At 38.3% G+C, this 24,836-nt stretch overlaps 2 protein-coding genes across 2 annotated transcripts; one reads left to right on the forward strand and one right to left on the reverse strand.

Moving 5' to 3' along the window:
• The first annotated feature begins 3,839 nt into the window (after positions 1-3,839).
• On the forward strand, positions 3,840-14,024 carry LOC110697240. Its single transcript, XM_021874599.1, has 24 exons — positions 3,840-4,270; positions 5,830-6,047; positions 6,227-6,332; positions 6,768-6,868; positions 6,958-7,017; positions 7,169-7,247; positions 7,939-8,086; positions 8,612-8,720; positions 9,082-9,262; positions 9,763-9,791; positions 9,944-10,092; positions 10,660-10,762; positions 10,849-10,944; positions 11,075-11,130; positions 11,230-11,365; positions 11,486-11,548; positions 11,672-11,731; positions 11,814-11,975; positions 12,203-12,276; positions 12,413-12,506; positions 12,842-12,978; positions 13,090-13,170; positions 13,302-13,407; positions 13,655-14,024. Exons 5-24 carry the CDS (start codon positions 6,985-6,987, stop codon positions 13,733-13,735), a joined length of 1,977 nt encoding a protein of 658 aa, XP_021730291.1. The 5' UTR covers positions 3,840-4,270; positions 5,830-6,047; positions 6,227-6,332; positions 6,768-6,868; positions 6,958-6,984; the 3' UTR covers positions 13,736-14,024.
• A 3,878-nt stretch (positions 14,025-17,902) lies between these two features.
• Positions 17,903-22,350, reverse strand: LOC110697241 (probable polygalacturonase). Its single transcript, XM_021874600.1, has 6 exons — positions 22,123-22,350; positions 21,076-21,393; positions 20,608-20,728; positions 20,334-20,508; positions 20,185-20,255; positions 17,903-18,923 (listed from the first exon to the last, which is right to left on the reverse strand). The coding sequence occupies exons 1-6, from the start codon at positions 22,132-22,134 to the stop codon at positions 18,244-18,246; spliced, it is 1,377 nt and encodes a 458-aa protein (XP_021730292.1). The 5' UTR covers positions 22,135-22,350; the 3' UTR covers positions 17,903-18,243.
• Positions 22,351-24,836: the final 2,486 nt, after the last annotated feature.

The following is a 24,836-nucleotide window of genomic DNA, read 5'->3' on the forward strand; positions in this document are numbered from 1 at the left end:
CCTGAGTGTGGAGAAAGTTTCTCGGAGGTCCGACAGATGATCTTTCTGAAGTTTAGACTTGACAATCATATCATCAATATATGACTCGACATTTCTCCCAATCTAATCAAAGAACACAGTGTTTATCATTCGCTGGAAAGTGGCCGGGGCATTCTTAAGACCAAACGGCATGACCGTGTAACAGTATAACCCCTGATCAGTGACGAAGGCCGTCTTCTCCTGATCTTTCTTCCATAAAGGAATTTGATGGAAACCAGAGTAGGCGTCCATAAAGCTCATCAAAGCATGGCCGGCTGTTGAGTCGACCAGGTTATCAATTTTAGGCAGAGGGTAACTGTCTTTGGGGCACGCCTTGTTTAGATCTGTGTAGTCTACACACATTTTCCAGGTGCCATTCGACTTTTTAACAAGCACCACATTTGCAACCCAGTCTGGGAAGTAACTTTGCCGAATGAACCCTGCATCAAGTAATTTTTTAACTTCGGCGGCTGCCGCCTGACTTCTTTCTTCGCCATGGTTCCGCTTCTTCTGCCGTACTGGCTTCTTTTTCGGATCCACGGCCAGTTTATGTACCGCCAGATCAGGACTAATGCCTGGCATTTCATGGACTTCGAATGCAAAGATGTCCTTGTATTCTTTCAATAGTTTGTGCAAGTCGTCACCCAGGTCCCTTAGAGCAGTCGTCCCAACCTTGATTGTTCTGTCAGGACGCGAGTCATCTAAGATCAGGTCCGTATGCTCACCAGCTGGCTGAGGGCGGAATTCATCCGACCGCTCCTCTGCCAATGATTGCTATTTTCTGTCTTTTCTTGCGGCCCCTGTCTGGGATGCCTTTCTCTTCTTGCCGCCTGCTTCTTGAACAGGCGCACTCTCCTTGACATTGTCAAGGTCTATTTTTCCACCTCTCGACCCAGTGGCCATAACAGTGGGCTTGACATCCGAGAGATAGCACTCTCGGGCCATCCTCTGATCTCCCCTTAGGGACCCGACTGTTCCATTATCCCTCTCAAACTTGAGCAACATAAGAGATGGGATTATAACAGCCTTGGAATTATTCAGGGTTGGTCGTCCCAGAATCATGTTGTAGGCCGAGAGTTCTTCTACCACCAGGAACCGGACTACCATGTGTCGTCTTTCCCCTTTTTCGCCCAGGCGGATGGGTAAATCCACTCGTCCCACTGGGTGGACTCCTCCTCCTCCAAACCCTACTAAAGGGTGGGATGCCGGATGTATGCAATCAGTCTGATATTTTAGTTTCGACAGACATTTGCTACTGATGAGATCTGAGGAGCTTCCGGTATCTATGAGGATTCGGCCAACTCTCTGGTTGGCCACTTTACATTCAATAACGATAGGGTCGTCATGCGACCCTCTTACCCCTCCTAGATCTTCTTCAGTGATGACAATCTCAGGAAATGAATATTTGGAGGGCCGTTCTTGGTGAACGGAATTTACATCTAACCGTCTGATATTGTCTTTGTTGCCCCTAATAGTGGGGCCGCCTCCTGAGAAGCCGCCTGCAATGGTGTAGACGACTGCATCATCTGTATCGGAGCTGTCGGCCTGTTGATTCTTTTTGGCCGACTGCTTTTTCGAGGAAGTGTTCCCCGTAGATTTCTTGACATAAGTGTCAAGATCACCTTGCTCAGCCAGGCGGTCCAGATACCGCATGAGACTGATGCATTCATTGGTGTGATGACCAACATCTTCATGATAATCACAGAATTTTTCTTGGTTCCGGTTGTTTGCAGAACCCTTCATGGGGACCGGCTTCTCAATTGAGATCCGTCCCTTGATTTCCTTTAGGATAAATTGGCTATCCTTGTTAAACGCATACTTTGGGGAGTATGGTTTGAATTCTTTTTTCTTCTTCTGGGCCGACTGTTTAGAGGAATCAGCCGCCCAGACCTCTTTTCTCTTCTCGTCTTTGTTTGACGACTGTTTCTGTCGTCCTTCTCTTTTGTCGGACCTTTTCCCGTCTGACTGTTTTACCGTACTACAAAGATCAGTCGCCTGTATATAGGCTTCCGCTTCAATCAAGGCCTCTTGAAGAGTCGCCACCCTCTTTCGGACCAAATCAAATTTGAAGGTCGACCCGTCTTTGAGACCTCTGAAAAAGTCAGTATAGGCTACTTCATCCGGTAACCCTTGAATCTGTATTCTCATCAGGTTAAACCGCCTGATGTAAGAACGAAGCCCCTCCTTCTCGCCCTACTGAATTGTTCCTAAATCAAGGGTCGTCTTCTTCGCAGGGATGTTCATGGCGAAGTTGGAGGTGAATAAGTAAGCAAGCGTCTTGAAGTTATTTACACAACCAGTCGGCAGGTTGCCGAACCATTGTTGTGCGATTCCTTTGAGAGTCGCTGGGAAACACTTGCACCAAGTGGGATCATCCAACCCTTGAAGGTACATCAGGTTGGTGAATGCCATCAGATGGTCTTCTGGGTTAGTAGTGCCGTCGTAGGCGCCTACTAATACATTTTTCACTTTGGCCGGCTGAGCGGCTTCAGTAATTTCCTTGGAGAAGGCCGACGGCTGTTCACCAAGTCTAAGCAACCGTAGCTGCCAGTCCATAGGTTGGACATTTTTTGCTGCATGTCCACCAAACGGAGGTGGCTGTAAAAAATAATGTTGTTGCGGTACAAACGGTAAGTTTGGTACCGCCTGGTCGCTATGAAAGCCGGACTGACGGGAGGTGCCGCCTGACTGACCCTCATGATACGATTGAGTATGCCTCATCGAGGTATTTCGCAGACTGTCTTGGAAGTTTGAAGTAGAGGCCGACTCTGACAATCGGTCACTCTTCTTCTGCTCTAGCAGTAGCCGAGCGTCTGTGTATGTTTTCCTCGACCCGTCCGCCTGAATATGACGAACATGTTTCCTATTTCCTGGAGTAGGAAAACGGTATTTTATGAAATCAAGGGCAGGTGGCTCCCACTTCCTAGATTTAGGATGAGGGGTCGCCTCTCGCCCTTGAACTGGCTTCCTCTTCCGCGAAGTGGAGGGTTTCTTAGCCGACTGCTCCTTGTCCAGAGCAGGCGGCTTCTTGTTGATCAACTCTTGAATTTCTCCCTTGAAGTCCCTCATGAAGGTCATGAGTTCGTTCCTTGTGATGGGAGCAGACCCATCAGTCGACTGCTGCCGAACAGGCGGTGCGCCTGCTGGCTCGCTTCCAGTTTGAAGATGTTCCCGTTTCCTCCTTTCGGTATGACGGGTACGTCGGGCCCTTAGGGTCCCGTCTGAAGCTGTGTGAGCTTCAACTTCAAATTCATTCTCAGTATCGTGGTCCGACTGAACTTGAGGGTCGTCTAGGGGACGCCTCTCTTCAGGAGTCGGTATAGACGTGGATGCCATCTCAGAAGTACTCTCCCCACAGACGGCGCCAAAATGTTTCGGGGTTTTCTGATGTCCTGCGGGAGAGTTACAACTCCGAGACTGGAACCGGACGCCTGTACCTGCAAAACAACGGAGACTCCTTGTGGTGGGAGCTCCGCCTCCAACGGTCAAGTTAGTACTTGATTAAGGAGTAATTAATGCGGAAATTAAAGTGATTGGGTCTCTCTAGGTGAGAGTGTTTAATGTGTGTAATCTGCCTTTTTTGCGTAATCCCCCTTAATGAGGATTAAGGGAGGTATTTATAACCTCGGGAAACGTGCCAATCTAGGTTTAGGTTAACCTTGGGCTGATTGGGCTTCTCTCGGAAGTTGGGCCTAGGTGACCGGCTTCTCCATTAGGCATGGAGTATGCCACGTGTCATGACATAATAAGTCCAGGGTGGACGAATAAGCGTGTGCCACGTGGCAAGCCCTGAGAGGTCCAACTGGGGGACACTTGGCAGGACCTGATTGGCTCACGTGGCGCATTCCGATTGGTGGGAGCAAAATCCCCTAACCACCACTGATATGATCCAATCTCAAAGATTTGGGTCAAATATAGCACACTGGTTTACAAAACTCCCTTCTTTTAATTCAGCATACCCTCTACTTTATTTTTTTGACAAAACAAGGATGCCGCTAAGAATAATTCTAAAATTACACACTTTTTTTTTTATTATTATTATTTTCTTTTTTAATCCCTCTTCTCACATATTATTATTAACTAGATAATGTCCGGATCATGCTCGATTTTTAAAATAATTATGGGGTTTGGAACTTTCATATTTTTGAATACATATTACTCCGTATTTCTTAATTTGGCAACACTCGAAAAAAAAATAAAAAAAATCGAATTCTAAATACTTCAATAATGTGGAAATGCAATCGCACCCAAGGTACTCGATTGTTGATATAATTTTCTTAATTATGCAATTGCACCCATATTTTTGTTGGAGATTTTCTTTGATTGAATTTGTACTTGATGTCTGATTGATATTTGCATTCTACAATAGTAATTTAAGTATTTTCTGTTGTTGAAATTGTACCCTTTCTTATTTGAAGATGACTAGTTATTTTAGTTAGAAGAATATAAGATAGATACCAGGAAATTGAACAGTTTAACAAGGATAGTAAATGATGAGGTTGGTATTTTTGTTGAAAATGTGAAATTGGGAGATGAAAGAATTAAGAAGAGGTTAGATGAAATGAGAAGGATAGGTTATTGGTATCCCATGTAGGAAAGAACACATGAATGTATTCGAATACTATCTTTGTTTGTTTTTAGTTACAACAAAAGAATTTTTTATGTCTCACAAATAATAACTCTTTATTGCAAATAAAAAGAATAAGAGGTAGTAATTAAAAGGGATATGAAAACTCAAGGGAAGGACATGTGAAATTCAATAGATCTTATACTTCGTATAAAGTATACAGACATATAGTTCCTCCAATTCAATGCCCGATAGCCATTTGCACAAGAATTTACGCGAGTGGATAGGAAAAAATGAGTGGATGAGTGTTGAACCCAAGTGAAGAGAAACCATTGACAAAATATTTATTTGAAAGGAAAGGGGGAAGTAAATTGGAAAGGAAGTCTCAATTTATGACATTTTGGCAAAACTATAAATAAATCAACCATTATGTCTAGCCAGTATTGGATTTTCGTAATTATATTGACTCATGTAGGGTCCATTTTTTAGTAAAATGTGGTTTATTTTCTTATAGTTTTGATAAACAAATTTTATCCGTGATTAACTTGTATTTTCTCTAAATTTACACATCACAATTTGAATAATGGGGCAGATAAATTGAGACGTTCGAAATAGAATAATGGGGCAAGTAAATTGAAATGTGGAATAATATAGATATAAATAATAAATGTAAGTATGATAATGAATTTATATATAATTTCGTGTAGTATTGAATAGTGGAGCAACTACATACAATATGATTTTATAAGGTTTTCATTTTTGGTGCATGCAAACTTATCAGCAATTACCCCCTTATAAAAATTATCATGTAACCAAAGGACTAAGTCTTTTCATGTTAATGATTAGGGATGGTCATAGTAAACTATTACAAAGCCACATTATTATCTGATGTTGTAGCGGAAGTTTACCTTGATAAAGAATTGCCCATGTATAAATGTGGAATTTCAATGTATGCGGATTGGAGTATAGTTGGACTTTTACGGCTTTGGATGCCATATATGAAGAAAGATTTGGAGTACTTCATATATAGGAGTATTATCTATCGTTCAGGTCAATTCAGTTCAGTTTAGTATGCTTATATTCAGTAAGATTGATTTAGGTGTACATAATGATTTTGTTGGTATGGAGTACTACTTTTGTGGACTAGTACTACATGCACTATGGAACTCAAAATAAAAGCATATATGTACAATATAAGTCCTCCACTCTTCTCCTAACTATGAAAATTTCATACTGCTTGACAGGTTTCATATCCAAATGTGGCAGAGCTTTTCGATGGTCTTGGTATCGAGGTGGAAGCCTCTGAAATGTCATTTTCTGTGAGCTCAGATGAAGGCCAAGGATGTGAGTGGGGAAGCCGAAATGGGCTGAGAAGTTATCTTGCACAGTTAAGTAATGCAGTGAAGCCAAAATTTTGGAAAATGCTCCAAGAAATTAAGAAATTCAAAGATGATGTGATCATGTAAGACCTTCATGTTGCTGAAACCTTATCCTTTCTTGTTGTGAGTTTGTGACATAATTGCTTTTATCTTATCATGCTGTCGAAATATAAAATTGTTGTATGATTGTTTATGTAGTATTCTTTACATTTGTTGCTCTTATGATGGTTATTATCTCATCACTCCTTCCTTCTTCATGAAGGTACCTTGAAGTTCTTGAAAATAATCCAGAAATGGATTGTACTGAAACCCTTGGCCATTTCATCAAGTCGAGGAGCTACTCTGAGTTGTTCCAAAAAGCTTATCTGGTGAGATTGCCAAAGTTTTTTGTCAGATGGTTTAGTGTTCTAGTCAGGGTTATAACTTTCAAAGGAGCTGAGTCGAGTAGTGGAGATCAAACTTGAACCGAGGCTAGCTTTTACCTCCTTTACAATCTTAAATTTGTAAAAATAATGGAAACTTTGGAAGGATATATTTGTTAAAATATTATATTCATCGTTGAATACATCAAGTATATTAAATCTGACCTCTGCATTAAGATAGCATTCATTACGAGAAGCAGAATATTATGTATTAATGCTGCTGCAAAATGTACTGAATTGTGTGATCAAGTTCAGGTTATTAAAGAGTCAAGCACTACAGTTTTCAGCTCAACTTGTTATTTGTTGAGCTAAAAAGCTGAAAATTAATCTTGTTGTGTTTTACCTTGTTTCAAGCAAGAGCTTATGTTAATCTTTTTGTAGATTCCCGTGTGTGCTTCCATCTGGTCTTGTACATCAGAGAGAGTGATGGGTTTCTCTGCCTTTCGGTCCTTTCCTTTTGTCGCAACCATCACTTACTTCAGGTGGATACCATTGACATTTTTTTTTTTGCTGTTTTCTGTCTTTTGGTCATGTCCTATCCCACTGATTAAGTAAACATTGGTATTGGCAGTTATCTGGCGGCCCACAATGGCTTACTATGAGAGGACGCTCACAGCAATTTGTGAATAAGGTCTTAATTACTTTTTATTCTATGGAGGCAAAACATTTCTTAATGGCAGGATATTTTGCAATGCTTTTGAAGCAATAGTCATTTCGTTCCCTGCTAGTTTATTGATTTCTTATTTTGTCACGTCCTTAGTAAGCTGTGATATCTTTTGTAGCTAAGAGAGGAGCTGGAAATTAGGGGAACTCAAATAAGAACCAGTTGTGAAGTGCAGTTTGTTTCAACAAGTGATAAAGGTTAGTGGTCGTATTTATGTATTTTTGTTTTTGATTGGAACATGATTCTTATAGTTGTCTTTTTTTGTACTTTAAAATAATTGGCTTTTCTTAATTATCAGCAATGGATTAAGTCCATGGTAGACAATTAGGATTTATCTGGATGCAAGTGGTTGATATAAATTATTGCATACAGATGCAATGCTAGTATGAATGATATTGAATTCAAGATTCTACAATTTGAGAAAGAAATGCTTGTATGAAGCGTATTGAATATTGAAATCAAGCCTCTACAATTTGTAGGCACCATTTTATTAGTACATTGGTCATTGACTGAATATGAACTAAGCTTCAAATATTATGCAAAGGTTAGGGAGTCTTTTTAGCCTTATATGTGTTACAATGGTTTTTTTAAATGAACCAACTCATCCCCTTCATGTATAACCAACATCCTGCTTCTAGTTGACAGTTCTAAATAAGCTTAAAACATGTAGAGTCATACCGTCTTTCATGGAAAGTCTGAAGCAAGTTGAGGTATGTAGTTGAAGAAAAGCGAATGCAATCAAACATTTTTGTGAAGATGTAGTTTTTATACCTCATTGACCAAAATTACAACGTTTTGGGGAAGAAAATTTTAGTTGTATCCCTCTCCATTTTCAGGATTGGGGTCCCACAGTGTTAATACTGAATAGCATAATCACTACATTTGCAGGGTGTACTTTGTTCTGTGAGGATGGTTCAAAAGATTTATATGATGGATGCATTATAGCTGTTCCTGCTCCTGATGCCATAAAGATGTTAGGAAAAGAGGTGACACATGACGAAATGAGAATACTCGGTGCTTTTCAATATGTTTACAGGTGTGGATTTCTTTTTTAATTTTAGATGGTGCATTAGTTGGTGTATGCACATTCATTGAACTTGTTTGACACGATTGGTTCTATGTGTATTACCTGTGTTTATTGTTTCGGTATATTGGATTGCAATAGTTGCTGCCTACTTGAACTTTCTTGCCCCTTGCACCCGTTGTTAATTTGCACCTTCAACATGTGTATATGTGTGAGAATTGCTGATTGTTTTCATGTTTTAAAATCCTTGATTACTCTTTCATAACCTATTTCTCACTTTAGAATATCTCTCCTGATGATGTGTGCAACTTATGATGTACCATGCTCTGTACACTAAAGCTGTGCATACATTATCTTGTATTATGATTTATGATGACACTTGAGAAGAGTTGCTTATAATTTCCCTAAGTTATTATTATGCTTCACGTCTCTGTTGTCAGATCAACTGTCTTTTTAATGTTTGTAGGATGAATATGCTGATTTTATTTATGCAATTTTCTAAAAATTAATATGAAAATTTCATCTCTTGATTGGCAGTGATGTATACCTTCATCAGGACAAAAAATTCATGCCCCGAAATCCAGCAGCATGGAGTGCACTAAATTTTCAGGGGAGCACATTGACATACTGGCTTAATGTGCTGCAGGTGTGTGCTGATTCTCCTTGTTATCAGATGACATTGTGTCATTGATGTTTTGAGGCTCTCTTGTGTGCATCGGATATCTGACAATGGTTTACTGTTGTATACTTGTATATACGATATGTATGTGACTTTCTAGCATTTTAAATTGAAGATACAACTGCTACAGCTGTTGTTTATTGTCGTACAAAGTCCAATGGTGCTGTATACTGTTTTCATAATATAAGCATGACTGGTATTATAATTAGCTCTGAAGCACTGCACATCTTCAGTCAGTGCTCTAAGGTGGATTGTGTGCTGGTGTCACTCATAATCTCATATCTCTCAATGTGTACCTTGTTTGAACTTTTGTGTTTTGTTCATGCAGAATATTTCTGAGACAAATCCACCTTTTCTTCTGACTTACAATCCACCTCATCCGCCAGAAAATATTCTGCTTAAGAGCTCCAGTGGTTTTCTTGTACCTTCTGTTGGTACAATGAAGGCCTCAATTGAGCTTGATAATATTCAAGGAAAGCGAGGAATTTGGTTCTGCGGAGCATCTCATGGTATGTTTAATTAAAAAAGTTTGGGATACATTCATAGATTATACATTCACATTTATCTTCAATAATCAAGTAATCTTGGTATACTGCCCAAAAATTAAGGACCATATTATTTTTTTTTTCTTTTCTTTTTGTACTTCCAATAAGGTGCATACCCTCAGCTTTAACATATGCCTAATGGTGTGCATGCTTATCAACATTACCCTTAACCACAGGCTATTTGCTAAATATCTATATTACCGGGGGCATGGTAGTCTATTGATGCTTTTGGTGAATGCAAATTTAAATGATGGTGGTTCTTCAAGAAAGGGTACAGGGGTGAGGCTGTGAGGAATTTGAATTATCATTTGGTCTGAGATCGAGTTATGTTTCTGAAAATATTAGCTTCTAATGCCATGCTTGGATTTTTATTCTAGTAGCTATTACTAAAAGAACATACAGTTGCTAACTATCACTGCTTCTCAGAGTCACTTTACTGTAATTTTTTTTTGCCTTATTCTCAGGCTGCGATTTCCACGAGGATGGATTGAAGGTACACAATTCTGTTTATACTGATCCAGAATCCAGACTATTACCACAATAGAATAGTAGAACCATTTTTTCATTCTGAAGATACTCTCCGAGTCTGTATTTTCTATTAAATGAGTTTATAATACCGCGGATGGGTGTGTATCTATCTGTCAGGCTGGGTTAATTGCTGCCAATGCTGTTCTTAAAAGGAACTACACTCCAGTTGCAAACCCCAAAAACATGGTGTTTTCTTGGACAGAAGCTATAGCCCGCAGTTATATATCCAGATTCCTACAGCGTTTTATCAATGCTGGCTGTTTAATGTAAGTCCTATCTCTTTGAGCATGCATGAGATCTGTGACCTGTGTAAAATACTCGCTTTGTCCGTAGAAATATTACAATTAGACCTTTACGCACTGTTTTTTAGGCTAAACTTTGACTTTTTTTTTTCTTTTTTTTTTTTCTTTTTTTTTTTTATGATATGCTGTTATTAGCCTAAAAGTCAATGCATGTAATGCAAATTGCCCTATTAGAAAGGAGTCTCTTACTGGTCATAGCCTCATAGGTATATCAGTTTTTATAATGGTATAAGACGCTTTGGTAAAATTGGCCAGGAAGAGTCGTCTCTAATTAAGTATATTATGCTGCATTGGTGTGCTGCTGTCTGTTGGGTGTGCTGCTGTCTCCCTGCTTCATTTGATCTTTAGAGTTGAGACTGATATATGCCATTATTTTATGTTCGGCCTCTGCATTCCCTGCTTCCCTCATGTCTAGCTGTTGAACTATACAGCCCCAATATACATGAGTTGAAAAGCATTGTATTTCATTTTTCTTCTGGTAAAATTATTTGTTAGTCTGCTTATCCTTTTTGTCTTCTGTAATTGTGGCAGTCTGTTGGAGGATGGAGGCACCGTTCTGAAATTTGAGGGTTTGGACAAAAGATGTACTTGGAAAACTGCAATAAGAGTGCACAGCCCCCAGTTTTACCAGAAGGTGTTTCTCCTTGACTAACGTATTCTCTCAAGTCAAGTGTATTAACCTTATCTGATACAATTGGAATTCATCTATATTTTCCTCAGGTTGCCATAGAGGCTGACTTGGGTCTGGCAGATGCATTCATTAATGGAGACATCTCGATTGTTGACCAAAATGAAGGTCTCCTGAATCTTTTCAGGGTAATAGAAAGTTTTGTACTGCCTTCAGATACTAATAAGTTATTCTTATATGTATTTCCTTAGCATATTCCAATGTAATTTTTAGTTGTAATATTTCTTTCTTATATGATTTTTATAAATTCTTATGCAGATCTTTCTTGCCAAACTATATCTATATGCTCCTGCGTCAAAGGATGAGAAAAATAGGTTTGTTCTTGCTATTAGGACCCATTTGAATGTTACATTGTCACACTTCCCCAACCCATCAGTTATTTGTTGTTTATTTGAATCTTTTGTTTCTTCCAGCCTTGATTTCAAGGGTTGGTGGACACCAATGTTTTTTACAGCTGGGATCGCCTCTGCAAAATATTTCTACCAGCATTTATCCAGACAAAACTCGGTTACTCTAGCTCGTAGTAATATTGCTCGCCATTATGATTTGGTATGACAGTTGATTTACTAGTTTTGTTGAATTCTCATATCTTCTTGAGTATATGTATGTGCATTAGGTACGTAGTCAATGTATATAATTTTTTTGACATCATCTTTACGATAATCACAGAATAATGACATGTTTTCCCTCTTTCTGGATGACACAATGACGTATTCTTGTGCTATCTTCAAGGTCAGAGTTAAGGCTTTTCTAACTCCATACTGTATGCTGCTAACTTAAAAATAGAATTTTTCTTGCAATTTGGCTTTACTAATGTTGACCTATTTTTACTTCGAATCTTTTATCCCATAATAGTCAGAAAATGAAGACTTAAAGGTTGCACAACTTAGAAAACTCCACCTTCTGATCGAAAAGGTGAGCATTCTCCAGTTCATTCTACTTCCTATCAAATTATACTTACATTCAGGCTCACATATCTCATTTGACTATAATGAAGGCTAGAGTAGAGAAACACCATGAGGTACTTGACATTGGTTGTGGTTGGGGTAGCCTTGCTATTGAAATTGTGAAGAAAACTGGATGCCGATACACAGGCATCACTCTAGCTGAGGAGCAACTGAAACTAGCAGAACAAAGGGTGAAGGAGGCTGGCTTAGAGGTATCATAAAAGCATTATCAGAATTTATGTGCGTTTGAAAAGTTTTAGAGTAGAAAATTAGACATGTTGAATTATTGAGTGAACCTCACTTCATGCATTGTGTTGAGTGGGACAAATAAGGCATCCATTTACATTTAGAAACTTCTTGTGTCATTGTTATTCTCATTCTTCATTACCTGATATTATTAATATGCTACATAATAAGCTGTATAATTTTGTGCTGGCAGGATCACATAAGGCTTCTTCTCTGTGATTATCGTCAGTTGCCAGCCTCCCACAAATTTGACAGAATAATATCTTGGTGAGACCCTCTTGCTGATATATATATATATATATATATATATATATATATATATATATATATATATATATATATATATATATATATATATAACTCGCTAACTATGATCTGACTCTTGCTATTGTGTTTGAATTAGTGGGATGCTAGAACATGTAGGAGATAAATACTATGAGGATTTTTTCCGGCATTGTGAATCCCTTTTGGCAGATAACGGGCTTCTTGTCCTTCAGGTAAATGGCTGTGTAATTGAAAAATGGTGTTTTAGGAGTGTGTTTTTCACAACTCTCATGATTGGATTATGTATGTCATGTAGTACCACCATTTAATTTTGCTGATTATTCGTGTAAAGTTAGGTTCACAATTCAATTTTCATTGCTGTAAAAATTGTGGTGAAGTTGGGCTTGCTAGGAGATCTAATCAGGCAGAAACATATATTTATTGGAACGTATGAGACTTGCATCATCTCTAGGATATAAGTAGAGTCAAAGCATAAAAGATTTTGGCCATGCTTATAATTATATCCTGTCGGCTGAGTTATGCTCTGATTGCTTCTTCGATTTTTCAGACCATATCTATACCAGATGAAAGATATGATGGGCACAAAAGAAGCTCGGATTTCATGAAAGAATACATTTTCCCAGGAGGATGCCTTCCTTCTCTGAGCCGATTAACATCAGCAATGATTGCTACATCTAGACTTTGGTAAGTGCAACAAGCCAACATCATTGATTAATTGTTTAAAATTAGGTGTTTATATTTTTGAAAGCCGATGATATCTGTCTTCTGGATATAATCAACTGCTCCATTTTGCAGCGTGGAACATGTGGAGAATATTGGGGTGCATTATGGACAAACATTAAGATGCTGGAGGAAAAATTTTCTTGAAAATCAGAGGTTAGACTTGTTTACATTTTACAATATAGACTACATTTTAAATAGTCTGGAAACTTCATATAGGTAATCTACTTTGGATTGACTGTTCTCTGCTAAAAAAAATCTCTGTACTGTTTTTCGTATTCTTCTAGCAAAATCCGTTCACTTGGATTTGATGAGAAGTTCATTCGAGCATGGGAATACTATTTTGACTATATGGCATCCATGTTTAAGACCCGAACTCTTGGGGATTACCAGGTAATTCTCTGAAATTTTTCATACCTCTCTGTATTGACTTGTTAGCATTGGAATTTGTCTCGTGTGTAAATAATAGTTCTTGGTTAAGCACAATAATCTAAGTACAGCACAAAACAAGAAATGAAACAGTTAATATGTGACAAAGTGTATGTGTGTGTGTGTTTTTCAGAGACGTTTACTAGCTTTACTGTGATTTGTTATTAGTAGACCTGATGAAATAACTGGAGATCTTCATTTTTTGATGCAGATTGTTTTCTCTCGCCAAGGAAATCTTGTTGCGTTCAGTGATCCTTATGCGAGCATACCCTCCTCTCATTCTTTTCCGTAGAAACACTTACTGGTGAACTTGTCTTCTTTGGTCCAGGATTATTCGAAAGTTATTGGTGAATTGATGCAGTCAGATACTCAGATTTTATGTTGATTCTTTCCTTTGTATGAGTGTTTGGGTGCTTTGAAACCTGCAGCGCAGTGGTTGTTTTATCTTGAATTTGAGGGTTTGTATAACTTTACTAATCCCCTTAGTTAATTTACGGATTCCCCTTTAGCCCTAGTCTGTTTGTCTAGTGCTTCGAAACATTCAGCATTACTTCTTATAATGATTTTAGTCTTTTTACTTTCGGAGAGTTTGTATAATAAATTTATGTGGCTCGGACTATGCCCTGGTTGTTACTTTAATTATCTATTTATACCTAGTCATCCCCTATTCCCCTCCTTTCATTTTTTTTATCTTTTCGTGACTTTAAATTTAATTCCCCTATTTAATTAAAGGATTCTTTCAACCTTCTAATTTAATCTCTCATTTTAGCATTTTTTTAGGTAGGGAAAACATTATAGAAAAAGGACAAAAAAAGGGAAGTTTCATGTGATAAACTTGATGTTTAAATACTTTGAGTTTGTCACTCTTTTAAAACTAATCATTTAACTGAATAAAAAGATAACTCTAACAAATTAAGTCACTTAATCTTGGATTAGAGCAATTCTAAGATTGTCCATGCAAGACAACTTAGCTTTATTATAAAGTCATGCTTCGTGTTCATGGGTCATTGTAGATCATATTCACTGAATAATTCCCGACCAAATATCGAGATGAGATTCGTTGGATCATCACAACATTATTATAAGTATAATCACGTCAAATGTCCATAAATTCACTCAATCTATTTGTTGACTTATTCATCATGCCAGTGAGTTGAAAAGATCAAGTAATTATGAAGAATTCAGCATCTACTAATACATAGTCTACAGTTTATATCCTGATATTTATATATAAAAATAATTTTCCTATAGTTTTTGCAAATTTTCATGCAATTAAGATAGAACGTAACACCAACAATCTATTCAAGAAAATGTACACTTTTCTTGTGTCTATTTCATGACAAACTGCGCCGCAGACATGGTAATATACATCACGGTCGTCTCCCATCGTGTAGCCTTACGAAGTTACGAGAAAACCACACCCGATCTGAAACCGACCCAAAAGATACCCGATTCAAATTTGGACTCGCATCGACACAATAATTTAGCATGACTCAAATTTAAAAATTGACTGAACCCGACCCGACCTCATCAGACCCGATCCGATCAACCGAGTGGGCAGACCGGGACTAGAGAGCTTGGGTGAAGGACGTGTCACACGTGCTGCATTAAGAAATTGGCATCATCCTTCTCTAAATTGCGCTGATGAGAAAAGAAGTTATCATGCATGCATGGTAACTGTAGCAACTCTCTCCATATGTATATATAACGTATGCGTTTTAATATAATGCTTGAAACTCAAGTTACATGTAATGTAGTTAACTAGTTAATACCGTGTTAACCCAAAACCTCCAAACTAGATACTATATATGTAACATCTCGACCCCAAACAAATTAGGTAGGGCATATTATCACGAAATACGCATCAAGGGCCAACAACTGTCCCGACAGACCAACATAAGTCCTTCCGGCGCATTTTGTCTTCACTCATGCGCACCCCGAGAAAACTTCCCAGGAGGTCACCCATCCCCGCATGTTTAACTGTGGAGTATCTTAGTATATGAGCTCCCTAAAAGAAAGATACATCTTGTTGGTATGAGTAGTATAGTATATCCTTTTAAAGCAATCACGAGGGGTATTACAATTTATCTTGGTCACTATAAAAACTTTAGGCCGATTATTGAACATGTACTCATTTTGCACCATTATTATTAAGTGGGTTTTTATTAAGTCAGCTAGGTCAACTTTGTAAATTGTAATATTTTATGGTACCAAAACATGGAAAAAAAGAGGTCAGTCAAAATTTAAATACTAGTATATCGGGTTTGAAGTAGTACATACATTAGTAAACTAATTTCTAAAGAAGCTTTTTAGAGATTTCAAGTTATCTTTGATTTAGGTGTTCGGACTAGTTTTAATAGTTATAATATCCTATAGTCATTAATCAATAACAGCACTGCATTAATAGTATATACTAATGTTTATGGATTAGAAAATTCATTTAAAGACAATTGTATCAGTACAATTGCTTTTGGGAAACAAATACATATCCAAACACTTGTACATTCTTTAAGTTTATTGTGGAAATTTTAAATTATTAGCACATATATACGGAGTAGATTCTTTAAAAATAGGCTATAATTCTCTTGAAAAGTTATAAACCAAGATTCACGCTCACGTAATCACACCTCTTAAGTCTTAAGTATGCATTTGCTGTCGTCTACTCTATATATAACTTATAATATAACACCTTAGCCTTTTTTTTTTTTTTTTGAAGGGATATAACACCTTAGCTTGGAATCTCATGATTTGATGTAGACTACTTTTATTACAAGTTACATACGTAGATTTCTTTGTTGATTAGTACCATCACCAACTCATATATATGGATGTCTTTTCTCCTCCGTTGAATCCAGGCATATCTATAGAGAGGACAATAGAGTAGCAGATTATGTTGCTTCTTTAGGCCATTTCATGCAAACGTACCAAGATATTAATCTTTTTTTAGATAGTAAATTGTCTTTTTTTATTAATTTGGATAGATTGGGTTGTAGTCTTGAGAGAAGACTAGCCTAACTTCTTGTATCTTTAATTTCCTTTAAAAAAAATATGTTTCAACAATCATTTACTCAATTTAAAAAAAAAATACACAAGAAGCTAAATATTTCGATTCCGATACACTAGTATGTACTTCAATTAAGTTGGTCGGTTAAGTCATGGGTGTGGTATTTAAAACATGAAATCAAATCTTGTTTACATCATTATTCTTATGGATTTTCTTACAACAAAAAAAAATATATGTACAATATAATACTTAATTAGTTTATTCTTTAATGATTACACTATTTTATTTTTTATTTTTTTTACGGGTACATTAAATAATACTATAGTGTTTAAACCCGAATCGATAATGATGTGAAAATAAATTTAAACCCATGTGACAAAAAAAATGAAGCAATGTTAGATTGAAATAAATTTATGCGAGTGGTTCCATGATTGGTGATAGACGGCTCTCGGCCCCCTAGTGGTCCAACTGTAGATCACCGTTAGTTAGGTGAGGAATATAATGCACCATCCCCACAATAATTATTCACAATTTTAAATAGTATGAGTATTGACTCCAAATCTCCATTTTTCAAAAAAATTTAGATTAGATACATAGTTTAGATTTGCCATATTAAAATATCTGTAGTAGTCATATATTCAAATATCACTCGAGGTTGATGTGGTAGAATAATTTTAATTTGGTGAAATTCGCGAAACCAGGCCATATAACCTACTCTTTGATCAAATTGTGCATCAAGCGTGCATGACTATAATGTATGAATAGTTTTTGTCAAATAATAATAATTAATGTGGTCGAAGAATTAGTTAAATAAACTATGAGTACTTGTTATTACCCGAGTTAGTGGTATATAAGTATATGGTTAAAGTTAGATGTGCAAAATAAAACGTATAAAAAACACAATGTGGATTATACAAAAGTTTAAGGATATCCCGTGAAAAATCCGTAAATCCTATCTTCCTTCTTTATCTATTTACCTTGTGAATGAAACATACCTTTTAAAGATAAAGGTTGAAATAGAGAGATAAATAAAATGGAAGGCATGAGAATATGAAAAAGGTTAAGTAATGATTCCGCAGTACAATGACACCAATTCACAAAGGGGAAACATAAGATTACCTGGGATTCCACTAAACTAGGAACAACAACAACAGAATATTATGTTCAAAATTAATGCACTTTTTAATGGAGACAACAAGAAAAAGCTCATTGTTTAAAAGTCAGACAACACACTTAGAAAAAGCCAAATCTGACAACTCAAAAACATTCATTTTTTAGTACTACTAATAATTTAAATATAAATAATAATTATATAAATAAAAAAATAAAAATAGTCTGTTTCACTAAACATTAACAGCTCTGTATCACCTAACATCATGAAAGATGATTTACAAACAGTCATGAGTTTAATGATAATTACAAATAAATGCCAAAAAGAAAAAAGAAAAAAGAAAATAAAAACAAAAAGAACATTAACATGTAAATATTAATGTGAAATACACAGCATTGCACTTTTTTCTTGATACTTTCTGTCACCACTACCAAAAATTTGCTTACACAAGAATGAAGAAATGAAGCTGTACACTAATATGCAGAATTTGTATTTTTTTTTTTTTTGTTTTTTTTTTTTTTTTTTTGAGTAAAAATGCAAGAATGCAACAAGATGAATAATGAAATGAAAATATACTTTTGAACTTATTGGAAAGAATCTATGCTATTGGTGCTTGTGAAGAAGCAATGATGAGGATAGAAGAATCCCAACTCTTTCCCTTTTCCCTGGCGTTGAGCAGGGATGATTATAAATATGAGGCCGATCCTTTGGAACTTAAGGTGGTAATGGAGGACGAGAAAGAATTTGAATTGGAAGAGCTCTTGAGTTCAGGGCAGGGCTCAGGAGAGACACTCTTGGAAGATCCAACAACATCGGAACACACCCATGCTGAAGAAGAGGTTGAAGCTGAATTCAAGGATAAGGAGATTTCTGATAAAGTAAACTCAAAAGGAGTATTCTCAATACCAGTGAAGCTACCAGCTACTGTAATATTTACTCCAACAACATTATCGATTGTAATTTGCTCCAAAATGGGTAGGGCACTTGGGTCATATTCTTCATCGGGGTGAGATTCATATTGACCGCTTGCAATAAATGCTGTGTGAATATTTTCCAGTTCAACAGATGACACTTCTATGTTCTTTATGTATCCCCCTCGTCCTGGTGCAGTTCTGAAGACGATGCCTGTGAATGAGTTCTTAATGTCCAGATGTTCAGCTAGAACATGAGAAATTCCACCAGACATCTCACTGCCAAATGCCACAGCAGAACCTGTTGATGCTTGAAGGTTGACTTGTTTGATATGCACATAAGTCGTCGGCCTATTATATTTTATACCATGCTCGTCCCAGCCGCTTTTGAGAGTGATGGCATCATAACCCATGCTTATGTTACAATTTTCAATACACATGTGATCTGAAGAATCTGAAAATACAATTTCAAAACAAGGACAACTCAGGATATGCAGCAAGATTATTGAGAAGGCAAATAACTGAAAGAGCAGTTGGGGTTTGGGGGTTGCAGATCAACACTGGCTTTCGATAGTGTGATGATAATGACAGTTCATTACCTTTCATTATAGCAAATCTTTATTATCTATCAGGAAATTTCAGACAAGTACAAACAGATTTACACAGATGTACTAGAAGAAAATTGATGAGATCTCTACAGTGACTCCTACGTAAATCTGCACATACACCAGAAGTCCAGAACCATGAACAACCTACTAAACCTCACTATCTGACTTCAAGAACAAGATTAATGCACAAATTCAAAGACAATAAAGATTTAACTTGGATTTCTTGCTAACAGGCCCTTTCAGTCCAGCCGAAAGTTTCATCAACTCATTGTGCTCTTTTGCCATAGTGCATTTGCTCGTTTCAGTTAAGCATCCGTACACACAGTAGAAAGTAGTTTCTCAAATGGATTAAACAAAAAGTTTGAGTAGACTGCTACAAAGGAGGTGGTTAGTCAACTTGTGCTAAGTTGAAAATCTAATGGAAAAATCTTCTATGCAATAGAAAAAGTCTACAACATTAAACCTCTATCTTTGAAAGAAGCTACACTTGCTGGATGAAGCTCAAATAAATTGGAAGAACCTAAATAAGCAACCATATTTCTCATAAAGCATGTTAGGTTAGCGTTCTATCCATGGAGATGAGCAAACAAACAAAGCCAAGCAAACCCTTTCAAGCAGTTAAAAAATAAATAAAAAAGGCCTGCAAGTACATGCTTTCCTTATAACTTCAGATGTAGCAAGAACTGGTAACGTTAGCAAGATGTTGCATTGTGTCTCGTTGCACCACAACGCTAGAAAGGCACAGAAAAAAGCACAATGCGCAAGTCCTTACGTCAAGGACAATGACATAATTAAAGTCATAGTCACAAATTAAACTTGCTTTATACGATGAGTTAATTATACAATTAAGATTGCCCCATATAGTCACAAGTCACAAAGTGGCTCACTTGTCTAGCATCCAATTTCTACATAAAGCTTAGGCAGAGCCATGTTTGTTACTCCGTATATCACTAATATGTATCCACTTGTCACAATAGGTGGTCTTGGTTTATTTGCTACTTTAGTGGACTACTTTTAATATCAAGCTTTATACATGTAAATCAAACATAACAATTTATTATATTCTCATTTAATACCACAAATTAAGTATAAGAAATAGATTCTAACCTGGCACAATACCAATTGTATAAGGTGATGAAGGAGGAGAATAAGCTGATATATTTTGTATGAGTACATGACTGCATTCAATAAAAACAATGATAAGCAAAAGCAAAAATTCAAACAAACATTTGTAAAGCAAGAATTTAGGATTTTACCTGCAATAAACCGGATGAATGGTGTAGGATGGTGCATTTAAAAATGTCAAGTTAGAAACTACCACCCCAACAGATTCCACAATTTCCACCAGATTAGGGCGGCTATGATTTAATGTCTGAGTGAGAAAACTATCCCACCAATACGATCCTTGACCATCAATAGTTCCATCATTACCTAAATAATTAAGCTAATTAAATACACATTATAGTCTAAAGAGTAATAAAAAAAATGTGTAATCAATTTCAGTATAATATGTAATCAAATACAACTTACCGGTTATTACCACATCAGATAAATTATATCCGTTAATTAAACTTCGATATCTACTTCCTGGAACATCTATTCCACGACCATATGATGGCAATGGATCAGTTATTCCCCAATGATCTGGATTCTGCACATATTGAATTTACACAATTATAAACCATCTATTATTATGGTAGTTTTACTTAATAATCTCAATTAACCAATATATCTTAACAACTAGATACTCCTTAGAATTAATTTCGTTAGATAATAACACTATTATACAATTACTTGTTTATTTGAAAGTTTTTTGAAAATTTGTTCTTATTCAAGGATATGATTTCAATAACTCGGAGATATTACGAATACAACCTTAGCTAAGTAATTTCTATTTAAATCCTAATAACAAAACCAATTTAGAATAAATGCAAAGTCAGCAAAGTATACATATATATACAACATATAAGGTACTATTATTCAGCAAAGCAATTAAACCTGTGATCCAAGGATAATAGCATCCTTCTCTAAGAAAAGAGTGAGGTGGCTAGTAAGATTGAAACTCCCAGTGAGCCACTTCCCTGGTGGCACATATAATTGTGCGCCACCTTTATCAGCAAAAGAGTTGAGATAGAAAATGGCATTTTGAAACGCTCCCGTATTCAATGTTTTTCCATCTCCAACAGCGCCAAACTCCACAATCGATACACTATGAGGTCTAGGGTCCAATTTGGGCTTGTGGCTGCATTGTTCTTTGCTATCATTACCGAGTACTACAATTGCATTGCCAAGTGCCGATAGCAGAAGCAATGCCACCTATAAAGGAATAGAAAAAATGATAAAATGTTAATTAAACAAACTCACATTCACCATCATATAGAATTACAGGAATCAACCCTCAGACACAGAACCATTGCATAATGCAGGCCAATAACCAAAGCATCCAAGCTCGAAAATCCAGTAAACTTCATTCAAACAGCAAAGACAGAAAGACTAATGAATTTAATGAATTAACAGTTTCAACAAATCGAGTTTGACCAAGTCTGCCTCATGAATTTCCCAGAATGTAAGAAAACCAAGAAAAAATAACACTCATTTACTAAATTCAGCAGCTTAAAATACTGCTACTACTTAAAACACAAAACAAAGTAAAAAGAAACTGATCCAAATGGTCATTTGAAACCCGCAAAATTACCAAATAAATCGAAATAAATCCCTAAAAAAACCAAACAAACAGACAGCAATCAACTGAGACAATTATAAAGAAAACAGCAAAAATACAACAGAAAATCCAATTACAAATTTACTGAACAAAAAAACAGAACAAATCTCAAAAAAATTGCAAAAATTCAAAATTGAATCACATAAAATTAAGATCTCATCTATTCAACTCACAATTCAATCAATGTCATCAATCCAATGCAAGAAATACCCAGATCATGAAATCTGCTAATCAGCATTCTAAAACCCAATTAAAAGCATAATTTTTTGTGGGAAAGGGGAAGAAATTTCCAATCACCCCACAAAAGAAAAAAACATACTTACTAGCATCTTCATGGAGTAGTGACACAGCTTCTGCAAATTTTGTGCAATGGAGAGGAGAGAGAAAATCGGTAGAGAGAGAAAATTTAGAGAGAGAAACAGTCTTCCTAAAAAAAACAACAATAGACGCACAACACAACCAATGACCTAGCAACAGCTACAATAAAAATCTTGCTTCACAACAACAAGAAAAAAACCCTCAAAAAAAAAATTAAAGATTTAATTTTTATTTACTATTGTTTGGGTCCAATTTAGTCCAATTGGGCCTGGTCACTGAATGATCCAATTAAAAGCCCAAGGCAAAGGTTCAACTCTCCAAATATGCTAAAGTCAAAAATCAACATCCTCAAAGCCATGTCAAGGTCAGTCAACGGCCCAATCAGCTTGGCCCAGCCCAACTGATTTCCGGGCCCAATCCGCCTCCTTCATTAGCCAAGGTATAAAAGCCAACAATTTGGTCAATTCTTGGTAAGACAAAGACAATAAAGCCTCAAGCAACTAAACTCTTGCACAGCTTTCTCTCTCTAATATACTGACTTAAGCATCGGAGGGGCCTTCCTCGGCGTCCCCCCCGAGGCTAGTTTACGTGTATTTGTTGTGCAGGAAACCCTCGGCTCCGGCGTCGTTCGGACCGAGACCAAGTTCCCTCAAGATAAAAGGATCTTCCGAGATTCGATTGTTTTCATCCGAAACAATTTGGCGCCGTCTGTGGGGAACGCTACTAAATTTCGCGTCAGTCATCAAACACTCCGGCAGTCGCCATGACTAAGAGTGGAAAGAGTTCCAAGAAGGCTAAGAAGGGAGGAGGCCGGATTACGGTGAGGGAACGCCAGCCGGTTTATCCCTCCCCGGAGCAAGCTTCTTCCGAATCGGAGGCCCCCATTTCTCCGGAAAGGGAAGCCTCAAGAGGTCCTAGCCTCCAGGAGGAGAACACCTCGCACCACACTCGGCAGCCGGGGCCATCCCCGAGACCGAGTGGCTCAGGTGCGAGGAACTCCCCGCCGCGCCATAGCGTGCAATCCAGGTCACATCCGCGGGAGACTCCTCTCTCCGGACCCTCCACCGAGGAAGTGGCCAGAGCAGTGGCCATCTGCATGGAGTTCCTTAAAGCTCAAGGGGCTCCAATCCAGATGCCTGATGATCACCAGCCGAGAAACCTGAAAAGGAGGATCGGTCAGGATGATGGTGGACAAGTTCCACCACATAGACAGCTCGGCCAGAGGTGGCGAGGGGACACCCGAAACTCCAGTAAGGAGAGGAGGAGGAACCCTCAACCCTCTGACCACTCTGAAGCTCAGAATTCCATGGGGCCCTCCAAGGACCCGGAATTCGCCCGCCAAAGCGTTCACGAACGCTTGGGTTCGAGGGAGGTGAGTGTGCATAGCCGCCTCACCTTCCCAGAGGATACCGGACCCCACCCAACCTTGTCTCAGCCGGGGACGAAAACCACTTCCACCTCTGAGAGAGGAGGGAGCGAGGTCCCTGAGGCCGGGTACAAGGGGAAGGCGGTCATGGTTCCATCGAACTCGCCCTTCCAGAAGTGGATTCTGGAAGAGCATGTGCCAACGGTCAAAATCCCGGCACATATTACTTACGATGGTACCTCAGATCCTAAGGATCACATTGCCTCTTACGAGGGGCACATGTATCTGAACCCGAGGTCTGAGGCTACCTGGTGTAAATACTTTCCTACGACCCTCAAAGGTGTTGCCCAATCCTGGATCACCAAAGGGCTCAAGGAAGGCTCCATAACCGGTTGGAACGACCTCTCCAACAAGTTCAAGAGCAAATTCTCTACGGCCAACCGCCGAGAGAAGACTACTGCAGAGCTAATGAGTCTGCAGCAGGCGGAGGACGAGAGCCTCCGCGACTATCTGACTCGCTTCAGCAACGAGTCATCCGGAATCACAAGCCTGGATCAAGGCCTGGCCGTGTTCGCGCTACGGAACGGCCTCCAAGCTGGAAAGTTCCTGGACTTCATGGTCATGCATCCCCCGCAGACCCTGGAGGAAGCCTTGGAAGCATCGGATAGGTTCATCCGAGCCGAGGAGTGGAACAGATCCAGGTCTCAGTCTCGTCCGAGAATTGAGAAGCCGAAAGGGCAGCAGCCCGAAGTCTCGGCGCAGAGGAAAGGGAAGGCAAAGGCCTCAGAACCGTCCTCTGCTGCCGAGCCGAAGAAGGAAAGACACTTTCCCTACACGGGAAGGTACGATTCATACACTCCACTCTCCCTTCCCCGTGCTAAGATTTTCAGCACGACGAAGGACGAGGGGAGATTCAAAAAACCTCGTCCGTTGCCTCCCTGGCATCAGACGAGGGGAAAGGACCCGTGGTGCGAGTTCCATGACTCACCCGGACATCGCACCGAGGACTGCGTCCAGCTGAAGGACCAGATTGAGGATCTGGTCCGCAAGGGGTACCTGAGCCAATACCTCGCGGACAGGCGCGAGGAGAAAAAAGCTGAAAAAGATTCTCGGCAGGACCTCAACTTCGCTCGGAAGAAGGATAAGGGACCTCAGGGCAAGGAGTCCCTCGACATCCTAGTTATTTCCGGGGGAATCTCGCGAGGCACAGCCAAACGCCAACTGAGGGGTCTAACCCATCAGATTCATCAGGCTGAGCTTCGGCAGTCCCAGTCACCGTCGCCGAACATCCTGTTCACAGCCGAAGACTGTGAGGGGGTGGTATACCCCCACGATGACCCACTAGTAATCATT

The sequence above is a fragment of the Chenopodium quinoa genome, unplaced genomic scaffold (genome assembly GCF_001683475.1).
Source record: "Chenopodium quinoa cultivar QQ74 unplaced genomic scaffold, ASM168347v1, whole genome shotgun sequence".
Classification (NCBI taxonomy): Eukaryota; Viridiplantae; Streptophyta; class Magnoliopsida; order Caryophyllales; family Amaranthaceae; genus Chenopodium; species Chenopodium quinoa.

Excerpts from the sequence above, each read along its gene's own strand:
- LOC110697240 (XM_021874599.1), top strand. The coding sequence starts at position 6,985 with ATGAGAGGACGCTCACAGCAATTTGTGAATAAG. Across the intron at positions 11,366-11,485 it reads TTGCTCGCCATTATGATTTG|AATAATGACATGTTTTCCCT; the intron begins GTATGACAGTTG and ends CGATAATCACAG. Across the intron at positions 12,507-12,841 it reads ACGGGCTTCTTGTCCTTCAG|ACCATATCTATACCAGATGA; the intron begins GTAAATGGCTGT and ends TCGATTTTTCAG.
- LOC110697241 (XM_021874600.1), bottom strand. Across the intron at positions 20,256-20,333 it reads ATTCATCCGGTTTATTGCAG|TCATGTACTCATACAAAATA; the intron begins GTAAAATCCTAA and ends TATTGAATGCAG. Across the intron at positions 18,924-20,184 it reads TACAATTGGTATTGTGCCAG|ATTCTTCAGATCACATGTGT; the intron begins GTTAGAATCTAT and ends TTGTATTTTCAG.